Source organism: Lissotriton helveticus, chromosome 5_1 (genome assembly GCF_964261635.1).
Source record: "Lissotriton helveticus chromosome 5_1, aLisHel1.1, whole genome shotgun sequence".
Taxonomy (NCBI): Eukaryota; Metazoa; Chordata; class Amphibia; order Caudata; family Salamandridae; genus Lissotriton; species Lissotriton helveticus.
Window position 1 is genome coordinate 617,663,780 of NC_136065.1, and position 12,899 is coordinate 617,676,678.

At 45.3% G+C, this 12,899-nt stretch overlaps 1 protein-coding gene across 2 annotated transcripts in view; it reads right to left on the minus strand.

The window, feature by feature from the left end:
- ZBTB48 (zinc finger and BTB domain containing 48) overlaps positions 1-12,899 on the minus strand; it is a 177,201-nt gene that overhangs the window by 138,314 nt on the left and 25,988 nt on the right. For both annotated transcript variants that reach the window (XM_078642985.1, XM_078642986.1), the window contains exon 4: positions 10,136-10,247. In XM_078642985.1, coding sequence (XP_078499111.1) covers positions 10,136-10,247 — 112 coding nt within the window. The remainder of the gene's footprint in view (positions 1-10,135; positions 10,248-12,899) is intronic.

Sequence of the window (12,899 nt, forward strand, 5' to 3'; positions counted from 1 at the left end):
TTTGTAAAGGGAGGGCTTTTCCCTCCGCAGTGCCTGTCTTGTTATGATTGGCCATACTCCAATTCCTGTCCGCGAAAGAAATGTTTATATTAGGTGGGGGTCAGTTGCTCCTCCTTACAGCCAGCACTGAAAGCTTCATTGGCTTCAGATGAGGTATGCTTGCAAATGAATAAGTTTTTCCCTCGTAGTGTAAACAGAATAATTGGCAGGAGTTTTGCCCTTGCAATGAGTTCAGCATTTGGCAGTCATTCAATTTTAGATCACAATGGAGCTCGGCTTCTACTTGTTATGCTTGGAGTTGATTCAAGACTCTGAGCGCGAACATCTTTCTAGAGGGAGGGGCTGCTTCTCAAAGGAGCGAGGAGTAGCTAGGCCCAAGCCCTTCTGTCTATGCAAGAAAAATCTAGATTTTATTCAAATACATTTAGGGAACATATTGTAGGTAGTATGGTCATACTATTCCCAAGTTTTAGAGTAGGGTTTTTATCTAAACTAACAGAGCTTTTGGAAAGAGGTTTCCCCAAAATAAAAATCGTGCCTTTGATTTGGAAATTTATTTTTGCTAGATTGAGGACAGAGAGCCCTAGCATTTACAGTCAAGCATTGAAAAGACAGCTGGACAGTATTTATATGCCTCCCAACACAGCACTGATACAGTATGTGGATGACATCCTAATTACAGCACGTTCAGGAAAAGAATGCGAGGGTGCATCACTGACAGTTATGCACTTTCTGACAGACAAGGGGCACAATGTTTCCCCTCAAAGCTGCAAGTCTGTGAAAAGCAAGTGGTGTACATTGGACACTTGCTTTCCAAGGGGGGTAGACAGCTAACACAACCTTTCACAGCCAAAGACACGAAAGGAAGTACGGGCCTTCATTGGCCTCACTTCTTACTGTAGGCAATGGATTCCCCAGTATGCATATCTAGCCAAACCACTCATACAGTTAACTACACAGGAGGCAGCCACTCTGACTGTCCTCCCTTGGACACAAGAACACACCTTGGCATTTGAGGAATTAAAAAGAGCATTATGTCAAGCGCCAGTTTTTAGCGACTCCATGTTACAGTAAACCTTTTATGCTTTTCGTAACTGAACAAGATGGAACAGCGTTATCTGTCCTCACACAAGATCAAGCAGGAAAACACAAGCCTTGCGCTTATTTTTCTAGTACACTAGATCCAGTGGCCCAGGCTCTGCCTGCGTGCCTGAAATCAGTTGCAGCAACAGCCCTAGCCATAAGACAAAGTGACTCGATAGTGTTGACACACCCTCTGACAGTACAAGTACCACATGCAGTGGAAGTTCTCTTAAACAGGACACAGACACCATTTCCCAGGGTAATGACCTGGCAGACCGAACAGCTAAACTTACAGGCCAGACAGCCCAGACACGACAAGGACAGAGGTACCATTACTGACAACATGTATGACAGTCAGGGATCCCACTCAAGATGTACTCGACATACAGACACATGCCACTGCAGATGAGATAAAGAAATGGACTGAACAAGGAGGGGTCCAGACTGAACAAGGTTGGATGACTAAGGTAAAAGGTACATGGTTTCTTCCAGAATTCTATGGTACAAGTAATCATAAACACAGCCCATAGTCCAGCACACTTAGGAGAAAAGGCAATGCTAGACAGCTTACAGAACATTTGGTTTAACAAGCACATGCGTGCAGCAGCGAAGCAAAAAGTACGAACATGTATGATCTGTTGTCAGTTCAATCTAGGTAAAGGCATTCAGGTGGAACAAGGCGGATTTCATCCTCCTGACCACCCTTTTGAGGTCCTCCAGATGGATTATATCCAAATGAACAGATGTAGAGGTTACAAGTATGTCTTGGTAGTTGTGTGTGCACTATCTAGATGGACAGAAGCATATCCAGTTCCAGATTATACTGCTGTGACAACAGCCAGGCAATTAGTGCGCGAGTTCTTCCCCAGATATTGCCCCGTGTCATCTATTCAGATAACGGTCAGCCATTCTCCTCTGAATTAATGAAACAAGTGTCTCTTCTGTTACGATATACTTGGAAGTTCCATTGTGTAAGACACCCCGAAGCAACAGGCCATGTAGAAAGACATAATCAGACAATCAAAACAAAAACTTGCTAAAAGAAAATAACTGATGTTGACAGTAACATGCTGACAGATTACCTGGCTTCCTTGATGTCTGCACTACTTTCTTGTTGTTCACAGGTTGCTGCCGCCTTCCCTGACAACACCCAAGTCAAGGAGCACGCCATATCACCAGGCGATTTTACCCTCATCCGGAATTTTGACCGATCAAGTCCCCTTGAGCCGCGCTGGAAGACACCGAAGTTGGCGTTACTAACCACGAGGACCGGAGTGAAAGTGGAAGGACGCAAGGGGACGCGCAGCATTGAGAAAAATATCTTGGAATATCTGGAACATTAAAAATTAAGGACAATACAGACTTTGCGCCGTTTGCGCAGCCTTTGCTAGAAAAGACTCCACAGCAGGAGTATAAATCTAAGTTAAGATCTAGTAAGTCAGACGTAATTTAATTGTCTAAGTCCACTCGGTGGTGAATCGGTTAGACTAAGATTTCTGACATGTATAAGATCACATACGAGAATAGTAAGAAGAGAAAAATGAGAGAAAAGTACTGCAAGTTATTACGCAGTAGATGTATAGTTACTTTGATCATTCTTTTTATTCTGTGCATTGATATATTCTGTGTCAGTTTATTGCTACATGTTTTCTTTCCTATTTCCTCACATATACACTCTTCCCTTAACAATACTGTAGAGCATACATTCAGTGACCTGCCACCTCAGGAATTGTCATATCGACTTGCATTGCGTAACAATACTTTTATTCAAATGTTACACCATTCTCATCAGACCAGCAATGCAACTGATTGCTGGGTATGTGGCCAACTGCCTCCTTATCAAAAGCGAAGGGAGTTCTGCCCTTCTATCCTCTACCATTCTCACACAATGGTTCATGTGGAGCATGGTTTGCTTTAATTACTTCAATAGATAGAAAGTACATAGCTTATCCAGGTGGCTGGATATATGGAAACCTGAATAAAGTAATGAATGAAGCATGTTTTCCAGACAAAGACGGATCTCCCCAAAGGAAAGGAACCGATCTAGAGAATGAAGAGTACGAGCAGGGAAATGCATCCGTTAATTTTATAATGTTAAATGTTCAGCCCAAGCAAAATACAGGTCCACCGTTTATTTCAGTCCTACCAGCAAAAGGTGATTTATGTGTTAAAAAGAAAGGCTCAGTACATATGGGACACAGCGAGTGTAACGCTGTGGTAGAGTTTAATGATAAAGGACTTTCTTCTTTCAAAACATCACGCCATACCTATTTCATTTGCGGTCAGACAGCCTATGTACATCTGCCCTTAGACTGGGGTGGGACATGTTATATAGCGTTCCTGCTTCCACCCGTTTTTCTAGCCCCATCCAATTATCATAGAGATTCACGACTAGAACATGTTAGACAAAAGAGGGAGACAGATTCCGCAGGGATTGATCAGACTGAAACAGCTTGGGAGCAATATACAGATTTCAACAAAGGATTCTTTTTTTTCATAGGTCCCGTCCAAAACAGTAAACCGATACGCAGGTTAACAAGGACTCTTGAAACAGTTGTGAATGTAACTGCATCTGTCCTGGCGAACTTGACCCAGGAGCAGTCTGCCATTAGACTTGTCGTTCTTCAAAATCGGCTCGTTCTTGACGTCATACTGGCGGATAGGGGCGGAGCTTGTAGAGTGATCCGATCTAGTTGTTGCATTTTCATCCCAAATAACGCGCCATCTGTGTACGCAGCAATAACAAGACTCCACAAGATTGCTCATGATATACATCAAGACCCAGGCACATGGACTTTGTCCAGTTGGCTCTGGGGTGTAATATCGGCATGGGAACGGAAAGTGGTGTCGTTCCTAGGACTTATACTACTTATAATATTTGGTTGCTGTCTCTGTCTGCAGTGTGGCCCGGCCATTTGCGGCCTGTGTGCAACTGCATGTGTTCACATCCAAGTATACAAAGGGTTAAGGACGAGCAAATGATGCTGTATGATCAACAATACGGTCTCATGAATATAGATGTATCCTAAAGGGTTAAGTAGGGGACAAGGAGGGAATGAGGAAAATGAAATTTTGCCTGACCAAGATGTCCCCTACGTATAACCTATGTTACATGCGTATGTGCATGTCACCCATGCATATTTCCTTGTAGTGGCCTGAATCACTAGGCCTCTGCATTCATGTCCTGCATTATAATGCCAGTCATCAAGTTTCCCAAACATTCAGTTAGCATGAAAGCCCATGTATTTTGCATTGTGCACTTTTAAATAAATATCGTACTGAACCCCTTTTGTGGTTCAGTCTGAATCACCAGTCCCTGAATTAGTGTTTTCATAACTCCTGACACACTGAAGGCTGCAGTTACGTATCTCTGACCTCGCATGCTTCTAGCCCAGCCGAGCGAAGGGTTGCCAAGACAGTATTATGAATAACAGTTATCTGCATGCCCGGTTAACAAGAATAAACAGAACCCGTCAGCGAAGATAGGGCCTAGCCTCTCTGTCTCCATTAAAATGAATCACAGTGCTTGCATCTCCAGAAAGCTCACAGCCCCGTGTAATGAACGAAGAAATATATGCCCTTTATGATTCTTAGTGATGCATTACCCTTTGCTTCAGATAATACATCCCGGACTCAAGATATCAGATAGTACCAGATGTGCTGGTCGCCTTGACACTAAAGATCTCTCTACTAGACTGAAAGTCAGCTCTCCTCCCAGTTGCACGTCAATTGCACGTCATGACAAGTTGCACACAAGTAGGGCAAAGTTCCAGCTGGTCATGCAAACTCCTCCTCTGTGTACCACCCACCTATGACACCTACCTATCACCTACCTATGACTCATAAAGTGTACACCCACATGTACGCCCACATGCTCTTATCTGTTTCTTTCTCTGCTCTGCGTTCCTTCCTACGCCCTATGTACAAGACAAAATGTATATATGTTGTTCATTGTTATTAAATGTTAGAAGACCCTTCCTGAACCTCAGTGGTGATGGAACAGATTCTCCCTTAACTCGAGTTATTGGAATAAAGCCCTTTTAACTTGGACACCACGGACTCTCTGCCTCTCATTTGATACATGCTAATTGTTAATGCCTAGAAATTATGCCAGGGTAATTATTTTATTTACCACACTTCTAGTAGGTGCTTCAAGATTTCATTTATGGAAACCAAGGTTGATACACAAGTGAGATCAAGAAACTCATTGAGCTCTAGGTTTGGGGTATCCACTGCCAATTCCCCTTGCCAGTTTCAGGACCAGAAACCTGGGAACTTCACTCTGACATTCTAGGACAGGCCTACCTGAGTGATCCCAGAGTCCAAGACATACCCATGTGGATGGAGGTTGAGAAGGAACTTGTGGCTGTCCAAGTTCCGAAGATATAATCTAGCACCAAGAAGCCACAAAGCACTAGAAGCAACCAGACCGTATAAATAATTTCTCTGAGGGGCAACACTAACTTAATTTCATTTTGCTTCAGTATATTCAATAATCCTAATCCATTATTCTCTGTTTTCGTCCTCTCAGAAATTCAAATACAAAAAGGCATTGTTTAGATCAGACTGAACCAAAAGGCAGCTTTGTAATGAATCTGATGTGAATATAAAATGTTCCCAAATGCCTTAGACCAGTGGTTCTCAATCTTTTGATTTCCTTGGACCCCCACTTAATCATTACTCAAACCTAGGGACTCCCAATGAATCATTTTTGTAATTCCAGACGTTTTTACTATTTTCAGTTGTATTTCATTCTGAAACAGATACCTTGTTTCTTTCTACAAGCGCAGAATGTGACAAACGGTTTTGAAATAAAACACTGCAGATCGGACATTCCTACCTGTATAGGAGCTAGAGAACCATTTCATTTCTGAAATCGGAATGTGAAGTGTACCACTCTCGCTGTCCTTTATTAAGTAAAGCTGCATTCACCCAGCTGCTAATCATTCACTTTTCAGTCAGACACTAACCAGGTAATCCATCAGTGCCATTGTCGCAGCTAGGCAAAGCTTTCCTGTGGAACTTAACACCTGAGGAGTAGTGTCAGCTCAAAAAAATTGCAAACTAAAACTCCTATAAGTAACTGCAGCTTCCCAGCAAATCGTAATCAGAGCTCAGAAAGACAAAAAAGTACACCTGTTGAACCTGTGTAATTACTGAGAAGATGTTCGTGCTATATAAAACTCTATAAATAAAATAATGAATTAAGAACTTTTAAAACACAGAATGGGATTATCTGGATCAGTTCTAAATTGGTTCACGAATTAAGGTCAACCACTCACTGTCCAAACCCATCCCGGTCACGTTAGGAGTCCCTCAAGGATCTTCACTATCTCAGACACTGTTCAATTTATTCATGGAACCACTCACTGAAATTCTCAAGTCGTCTAACGTGCAATATGGCGCGGATGACACACAATTATACCTTAAGATCCATACCCTAGAAGGCATCAAAACGCTTAACACAACTCTCGGAAACCCTCAGATCTGGCTGGCCGAAAACCATCTAAAACTGAATGCCCTCAAAACCGAACTCCTCCCGCTCAAGTACCCAGAATGCAAGAATTGATCAAACACCTTACTGCACTCAACTGCCAACCTCTCATCGTTGACTCAGCAAAATCGCTGGGAATTACACTGGACAGAAACCTCAATATTCAAAAACACATCAGCAACGCGACAAAAGGAGCAAATTTTCAGTTACATACTTGAGAAAACTGAAACCTTTCCTGCCGGAAAAGGACTTCAAACTGGCAGTACAAGCTCTAGTCATCCCAAGAATTGACTACAGGAGTATCTCTCTCTGCGGCCTGCCCAGAGCTGCAACGGCCCCTCTAAGAGCCTCAATGAATGCTGCAGCAAGACTTATCACAGGCTCCAAAAGATGCTCCCACATATCTCCTGACCTAAAATCCCTTAATTGGCTACCTTTTGAAGCTAGAATAAATCTGAAAATAGCATGTATGATGCATAAAGGCATTCACCATAATGCACCTAGCTATTTGGTACAGCAACCAGCGCCCTCATGTGGGGTTAGAGCTTCAGGAAGTGCTAAAACCCTTCAACTGAAACCGCGAAAATTCAACAAGAAAACATATACCCAAACCTTTTTAGGGATGGTGCCCAGAATATGGAATGCTCTACTCCCAGAAACCAGACTTAATCCTTCTACGGCATCTTTCAAAAAAGAAGTGAAATCGCTTCTCATGGCTAAAATCACTTGAGCACGGACTACGGTTATATTGCTACACAATGTATCTTCTTCATAGAACCTTTTATTGTCTCTTGTCCAGTCAGGTCTCCTGGATACTGTATCTATATTTTGCTTGATATACATTGAATGTTTTGTTATGCACCTTATACCCATGTATCTATGATAGTAGGTTTTTTACTATCACGGACCAGCATTGAACCCGATGTTATTTTCTTTGTATTTATGTAACTATGACACCTACCCTGTAAAGCGCTTTGATACCCGCAAGGGTCTGGTTCGCGCTATATAAAACGTTAAAATAAATAAATAAATAAACAAACAAACACAGATGGTGGTGTGAGAGGCGAAGGAGAAAGCAACACGAGGTGGGATAGGAGGAGGGTGCGGTGGAAGAAGAGCGGGGGAGACACACACATGAGACACAACAACACAAGTGCAAGGGGGGGCTGAGGCAAGAACACCACGGGAGACACAACAAGCTGCTAAAGGGAGAGAGAGCAAACAGAGTGTGTGGAAAGTGGGGAGAAACATACAAGAGGGAGGGAGCTGGGAAACACAAACACTCTAATGGTGAGCCTAACTAAAAAGAATAAAGTAGTTTCCTAAAACTGATCAGCGGAAGGGTACAAGCCAGCCAGCAAGAGGATGGGAAAACAGCTATGCTCTAGGGGAGGGACAAACACAAGATGGACAAGGGAAACCATCAAAAAATGAAGCAAGAAACTGAAAGCGACAACATAACCAACCAATGGTAAGCAATGGACAGATTCCAAGCCCACCGTATGTTCTTGGTAAACCAACAACAGGTATTTTTCAACCTTGCTTGACATGAAAGCTGAATGAGCAGCCATTATTTATGAAGCTGAAATCTGCAAGGATGACTTGGCATCCAGAAGAAATTTGATCTTTACTGAAACACAAAGCCTGCAAGGCTCGAAAAAGCCACCCGCCATGGCGAGCCAGAATTAATCAGGACAAGGTATTTTTAGGGCCTACTCGCCCGTTCTGGCGAGCTGACAACAGATGTTCTGCTTGCTCACAAAGTGAATGAGCAATAAAGATGCCTTTAGATCTAACTATCTTGTCACATTTGCTCAGTTTTCAGAGACAGAGGTCAAAAGTCAATTTGTCTTACTACATTTACTTTTCTTTCTGTGACTGAAGTTAGAGGATTTTCTAAATTGAACTGTCTGACAATAGGGCTGTGTATAGTAGGTGAAATGAAAGGCTGTAAGATTTCAGGCTTTGTTCTAACACAACTCTGAAATAGCTAATAAGTGAACTGTTCAAACATTTAAAATATATTTTACTAGTTATGAAGACACATACTTCTGTGGTGAAAAAAAAAAGAACTTTATAGGATCAAAATAAAATCAGAACACAACTTGGTGATGTGAGAATTTTAAATATTTTAGCTGAAACCCAATTTCTAAATACTGTTTATGCGTTCTATAGTTTTAACAGTAAAACTACATGTTAGCGGGAAAGTTTTGTGCCCATTTCAATGGAAAATGTGCTGTCTGTAAGTGAGAGTGCATCACTACAACATTATATAGGAATATATTTATGAAACGTTAGTTTTTAAACGTGAACTGGGAAATATTCCTGCTCCTGCCCAGATAACAATGCTATAAGTGAACTACGAGGAAGCCAGGGATCAACTATCTGTGGGCTTGATTCTTATACATGGGGCAAACGTTGAGTCTAGTAAATAAAGAGTTTTTTTTGTGCAGGTGTTCTCACGTGATAATGAAAAAAAAATATTTGTTCAGGATCACACAATTTGAGACAAGTTCACTGGTCAAGTACATTACAGTTCTGTCGAGTAGATTATTCCAGTTACCAGACCTGATGGTCTGGTAAATATTTTATGATTTTTCAAGCCCTGGTCTGTAGAACTAGATTAGGGAGCCTTAAAAAATAGCAAGAATACTTAATGCAGGGTATTTTTCTTGAACAGTATAATTTCTCCACGGTTTGCATGGTTCATTAAGTGGCACGTAACCAAGCTGAGTTTCTGTATTTCTTTTGGTCAGCTGGAGTCTCAGGCAGGGCATGTACAGCATAGATGCTCTGCATTTCAGTAGATTGCAGTCCGGACACTACACCAGTTCCCCAAACAGTCCACCAATGTCTGTTGAGATCTTCTCCATACATGCTTAACAAGATGATTATAAGAATCATACCTTGTGGTCACCACCTCTATAAAATCAGCATTTAGAAAATATTACATCTAAATGGAGGTCCCCACAGCACCATACAGAATTGACAACAAGCACTGGCAAAGCAAATAGTTCTGGCCTTTAGGACCCATTGGCTTTGCCAATGTTCTGCTGATGGGGTGGTTGCATGGGACAAGCACACGAGGGTGAGTGAAACTCTAAGCAGCGAGGGGTGTTTTCCAGAGCTGGAAAAGCACAAGTGGGAGAGCAACAGTGTATGGGGTGCAGGGAAAGGCAAACGAGGGGGAGACGAAAAAGAACCGTGGGGGTTGCAGGGGAAGGCACATGAGGGAGAGAGTAACATGGAGGGCAAAGAGGCTTGCAGGGGGAATAGCAAGCGGGAGTAAGCAACGAGTAAAGGGGGTTGATTTTGCATGAGGCAAACCCACGATGGCAATACATTAATTAAAATGATGTTCCTCTGCTTTTTCTCATTATAGTCTGCCTTTCTGTTGGAATGAGAATCAAAGTTTACATTGTTGGAACAAAAAATACATTTCTTGATTTAGCTGTAGGAGTCATCCCATCCGCAGGTATGCTATGGACATCTTCCATTAAGAGGAAAATCATATGGATTGCTTCTTAATTGATTGTAAAGGCATGCCAGGAGATATACCTTGTCTGACTTGTTCACGCAGTTCCTCGCTTCATGCTCCAGGAGGTTATCTTTCCTAAAGTACCTTTTACCACATTTGGAACATTCAAAGGGCTTCTCACCTGTGTGTTTCCTAAAATTAAAACAAACACTAAATTTGTGCTCAAAGAATTAAAACAGGAAAAGTAGAAATACATCTACAGTTGGTTAAACAACATTCTCTTTTACAAAAGGATAGTACATATTTCAAAACACAGGTAAGTTAAATAAAATATGTCAACATCTTCCTCACTAACATAAACCAGGTAAAATTAAAATACCTCATTACATGGGCAATTTAAGCTACAAACAAATGGTCACTGTAGATTTATAAACAGTAGCTGCCAGGTCCCAAAGAAACAATCTGCAACATCTTGCCTCGATTTACAAGATTCATTAAAACAAAGCCAGATAAATAGATTGGTACTTAAAGTACCACACAGGGAGCCACACAGAGGGGGCGGGTGGGGGACTGGGAGCCGCACAGAGGGGACGGGTGGGAGACTGGGAGCCGCACAGAGGGGACGGGTGGGAGACTGGGAGCCGCACAGAGGGGACGGGTGGGAGACTGGGAGCCGCACAGAGGGGACGGGTGGGAGACTGGGAGCCGCACAGAGGGGACGGGTGGGAGACTGGGAGCCGCACAGAGGAGGTGGGTGGGGGACTGGGAGCCACACAGAGGAGGTGGGTGGGGGACTGGGAGCCACAAAGAGGAGGTGGGTGGGGGACTGGGAGCCACATAGAGGGGGCATGTGGGGGACTGGGAGCCACACAGAGGGGGCGGGTGGGGGGCTGGGTGCCACAAGGTGGGGTAGAAAGCCACACAAAGGGCACAGCTGGGGTGGAAAAACTACACAAAGGGCGCAGGTGGGGTGGAAAACCACACAAAAGGCGCAGGTGGGGTGGAAAACCACACAAAAGGCGCAGATGGGGTGGAAAACCAAACCACACAAAATGCGCAGGTGGGGTGGAAAACCACACAAAAGGCGCAGGTGGGGTGGAAAGCCAAACCACACAAAGAGCTCAGGTGGGGTGGAAAACCACAGAAAGAGCGCAGGTGGGGTGGAAAACCACACACACAGGGCGCAGGTGGGGTGGAAAGCCACACACACAGGGCGCAGGTGGGGTGGAAAGCCACACACACAGGGCGCAGGTGGGGTGGAAAGCCACACACACAGGGTGCAGGTGGGGTGGAAAGCCACACACACACACGGTGCAGGTGGGGTGGAAAGCCACACACACAGGGTGCAGGTGGGGTGGAAAGCCACACACACAGGGCGCAGGTGGGGTGGAAAGCCACACACACAGGGCGCAGGTGGGGTGGAAAGCCACACACACAAGGCGCAGGTGGGGTGGAAAGCCACACAGAGGGCTGCAGGTGGGGTTGGAAAGCCACACAGAGGGCTGCAGGTGGGGTGGGAAGCCACACAGAGGGCTGCAGGTGGGGTGGGAAGCCACACAGAGGGCTGCAGGTGGGGTGGGAAGCCACACAGAGGGCTGCAGGTGGGGTGGGAAGCCACACAGAGGGCTGCAGGTGGGGTGGGAAGCCACACAGAGGGCTGCAGGTGGGGTGGGAAGCAACACAGAGGGCTGCAGGTGGGGTGGGAAGCAACACAGAGGGCTGCAGGTGGGGTGGGAAGCAACACAGAGGGCTGCAGGTGGGGTGGGAAGCCACACAGAGGGCTGCAGGTGGGGTGGGAAGCCACACCGAGGGCTGCAGGTGGGGTGGGAAGCCACACAGAGGGCTGCAGGTGGGGTGGGAAGCCACACAGAGGGCTGCAGGTGGGGTGGGAAGCCACACAGAGGGCTGCAGGTGGGGTGGGAAGCCACACAGAGGGCTGCAGGTGGGGTGGGAAGCCACACAGAGGGCTGCAGGTGGGGTGGGAAGCCACACAGAGGGCTGCAGATGGGGTGGGAAGCCACACAGAGGGCTGCAGATGGGGTGGGAAGCCACACAGAGGGCTGCAGGTGTGGCGGGAAGCCACACAGAGGGCTGCAGGTGTGGCGGGAAGCCACCCAGAGGGCTGCAGGTGTGGCAGGAAGCCACACAGAGGGCTGCAGGTGTGGCGGGAAGCCACACAGAGGGCTGCAGGTGGGGCGGGAAGCCACACAAAGGACTGCAGGTGGGGTGGGTAGCCACACAGAGGGTTGCAGGTGGGGTGGGAAGCCACACAGAGGGTTGCAGGTGGGGTGGGAAGCCACACAGAGGGTTGCAGGTGAGGTGGGAAGCCACACAGAGGGTTGCAGGTGGGGTGGGAAGCCACACAGATGGCTGCAGGTGTGGCGGGAAGCCACACAGAGGGCTGCAGGTGGAGTGGGAAGCCACACAGAGGCTGCAGGTGGGTGGGAAAGTAACATGGAGAGGAAGAGAAGCAAAATAGGAGAAAGCTATTTTGGGGAGGAGAGGTATACCAGGGCTAGTGAAACTTGGAGGGGGTAAGGAGAAGCACACAAGTGAGAAAGAGCAACATGTAGTATGGCAGAAGGTGAAAGAGGAGTACATGGACTACTGCTGAGACATATTTGCTTATGGATTGCTTAACTATAAAGAAATAAGAAGTGTCTGCAAAGTAAGCAGTCGAAGGGCACAAGTAATGAGGCCATGCCAGGGATATGACATACACAAGAAGAGGAAAGAAGGCCCACACAAGCTAATGAATAAGCAAGCAAATGAGTGAAAATAAAGCTAACTAATGTTAAGCAATGGGTGGGCTCTAAGCCCACTGTAAGCAGACTATAGGTATTT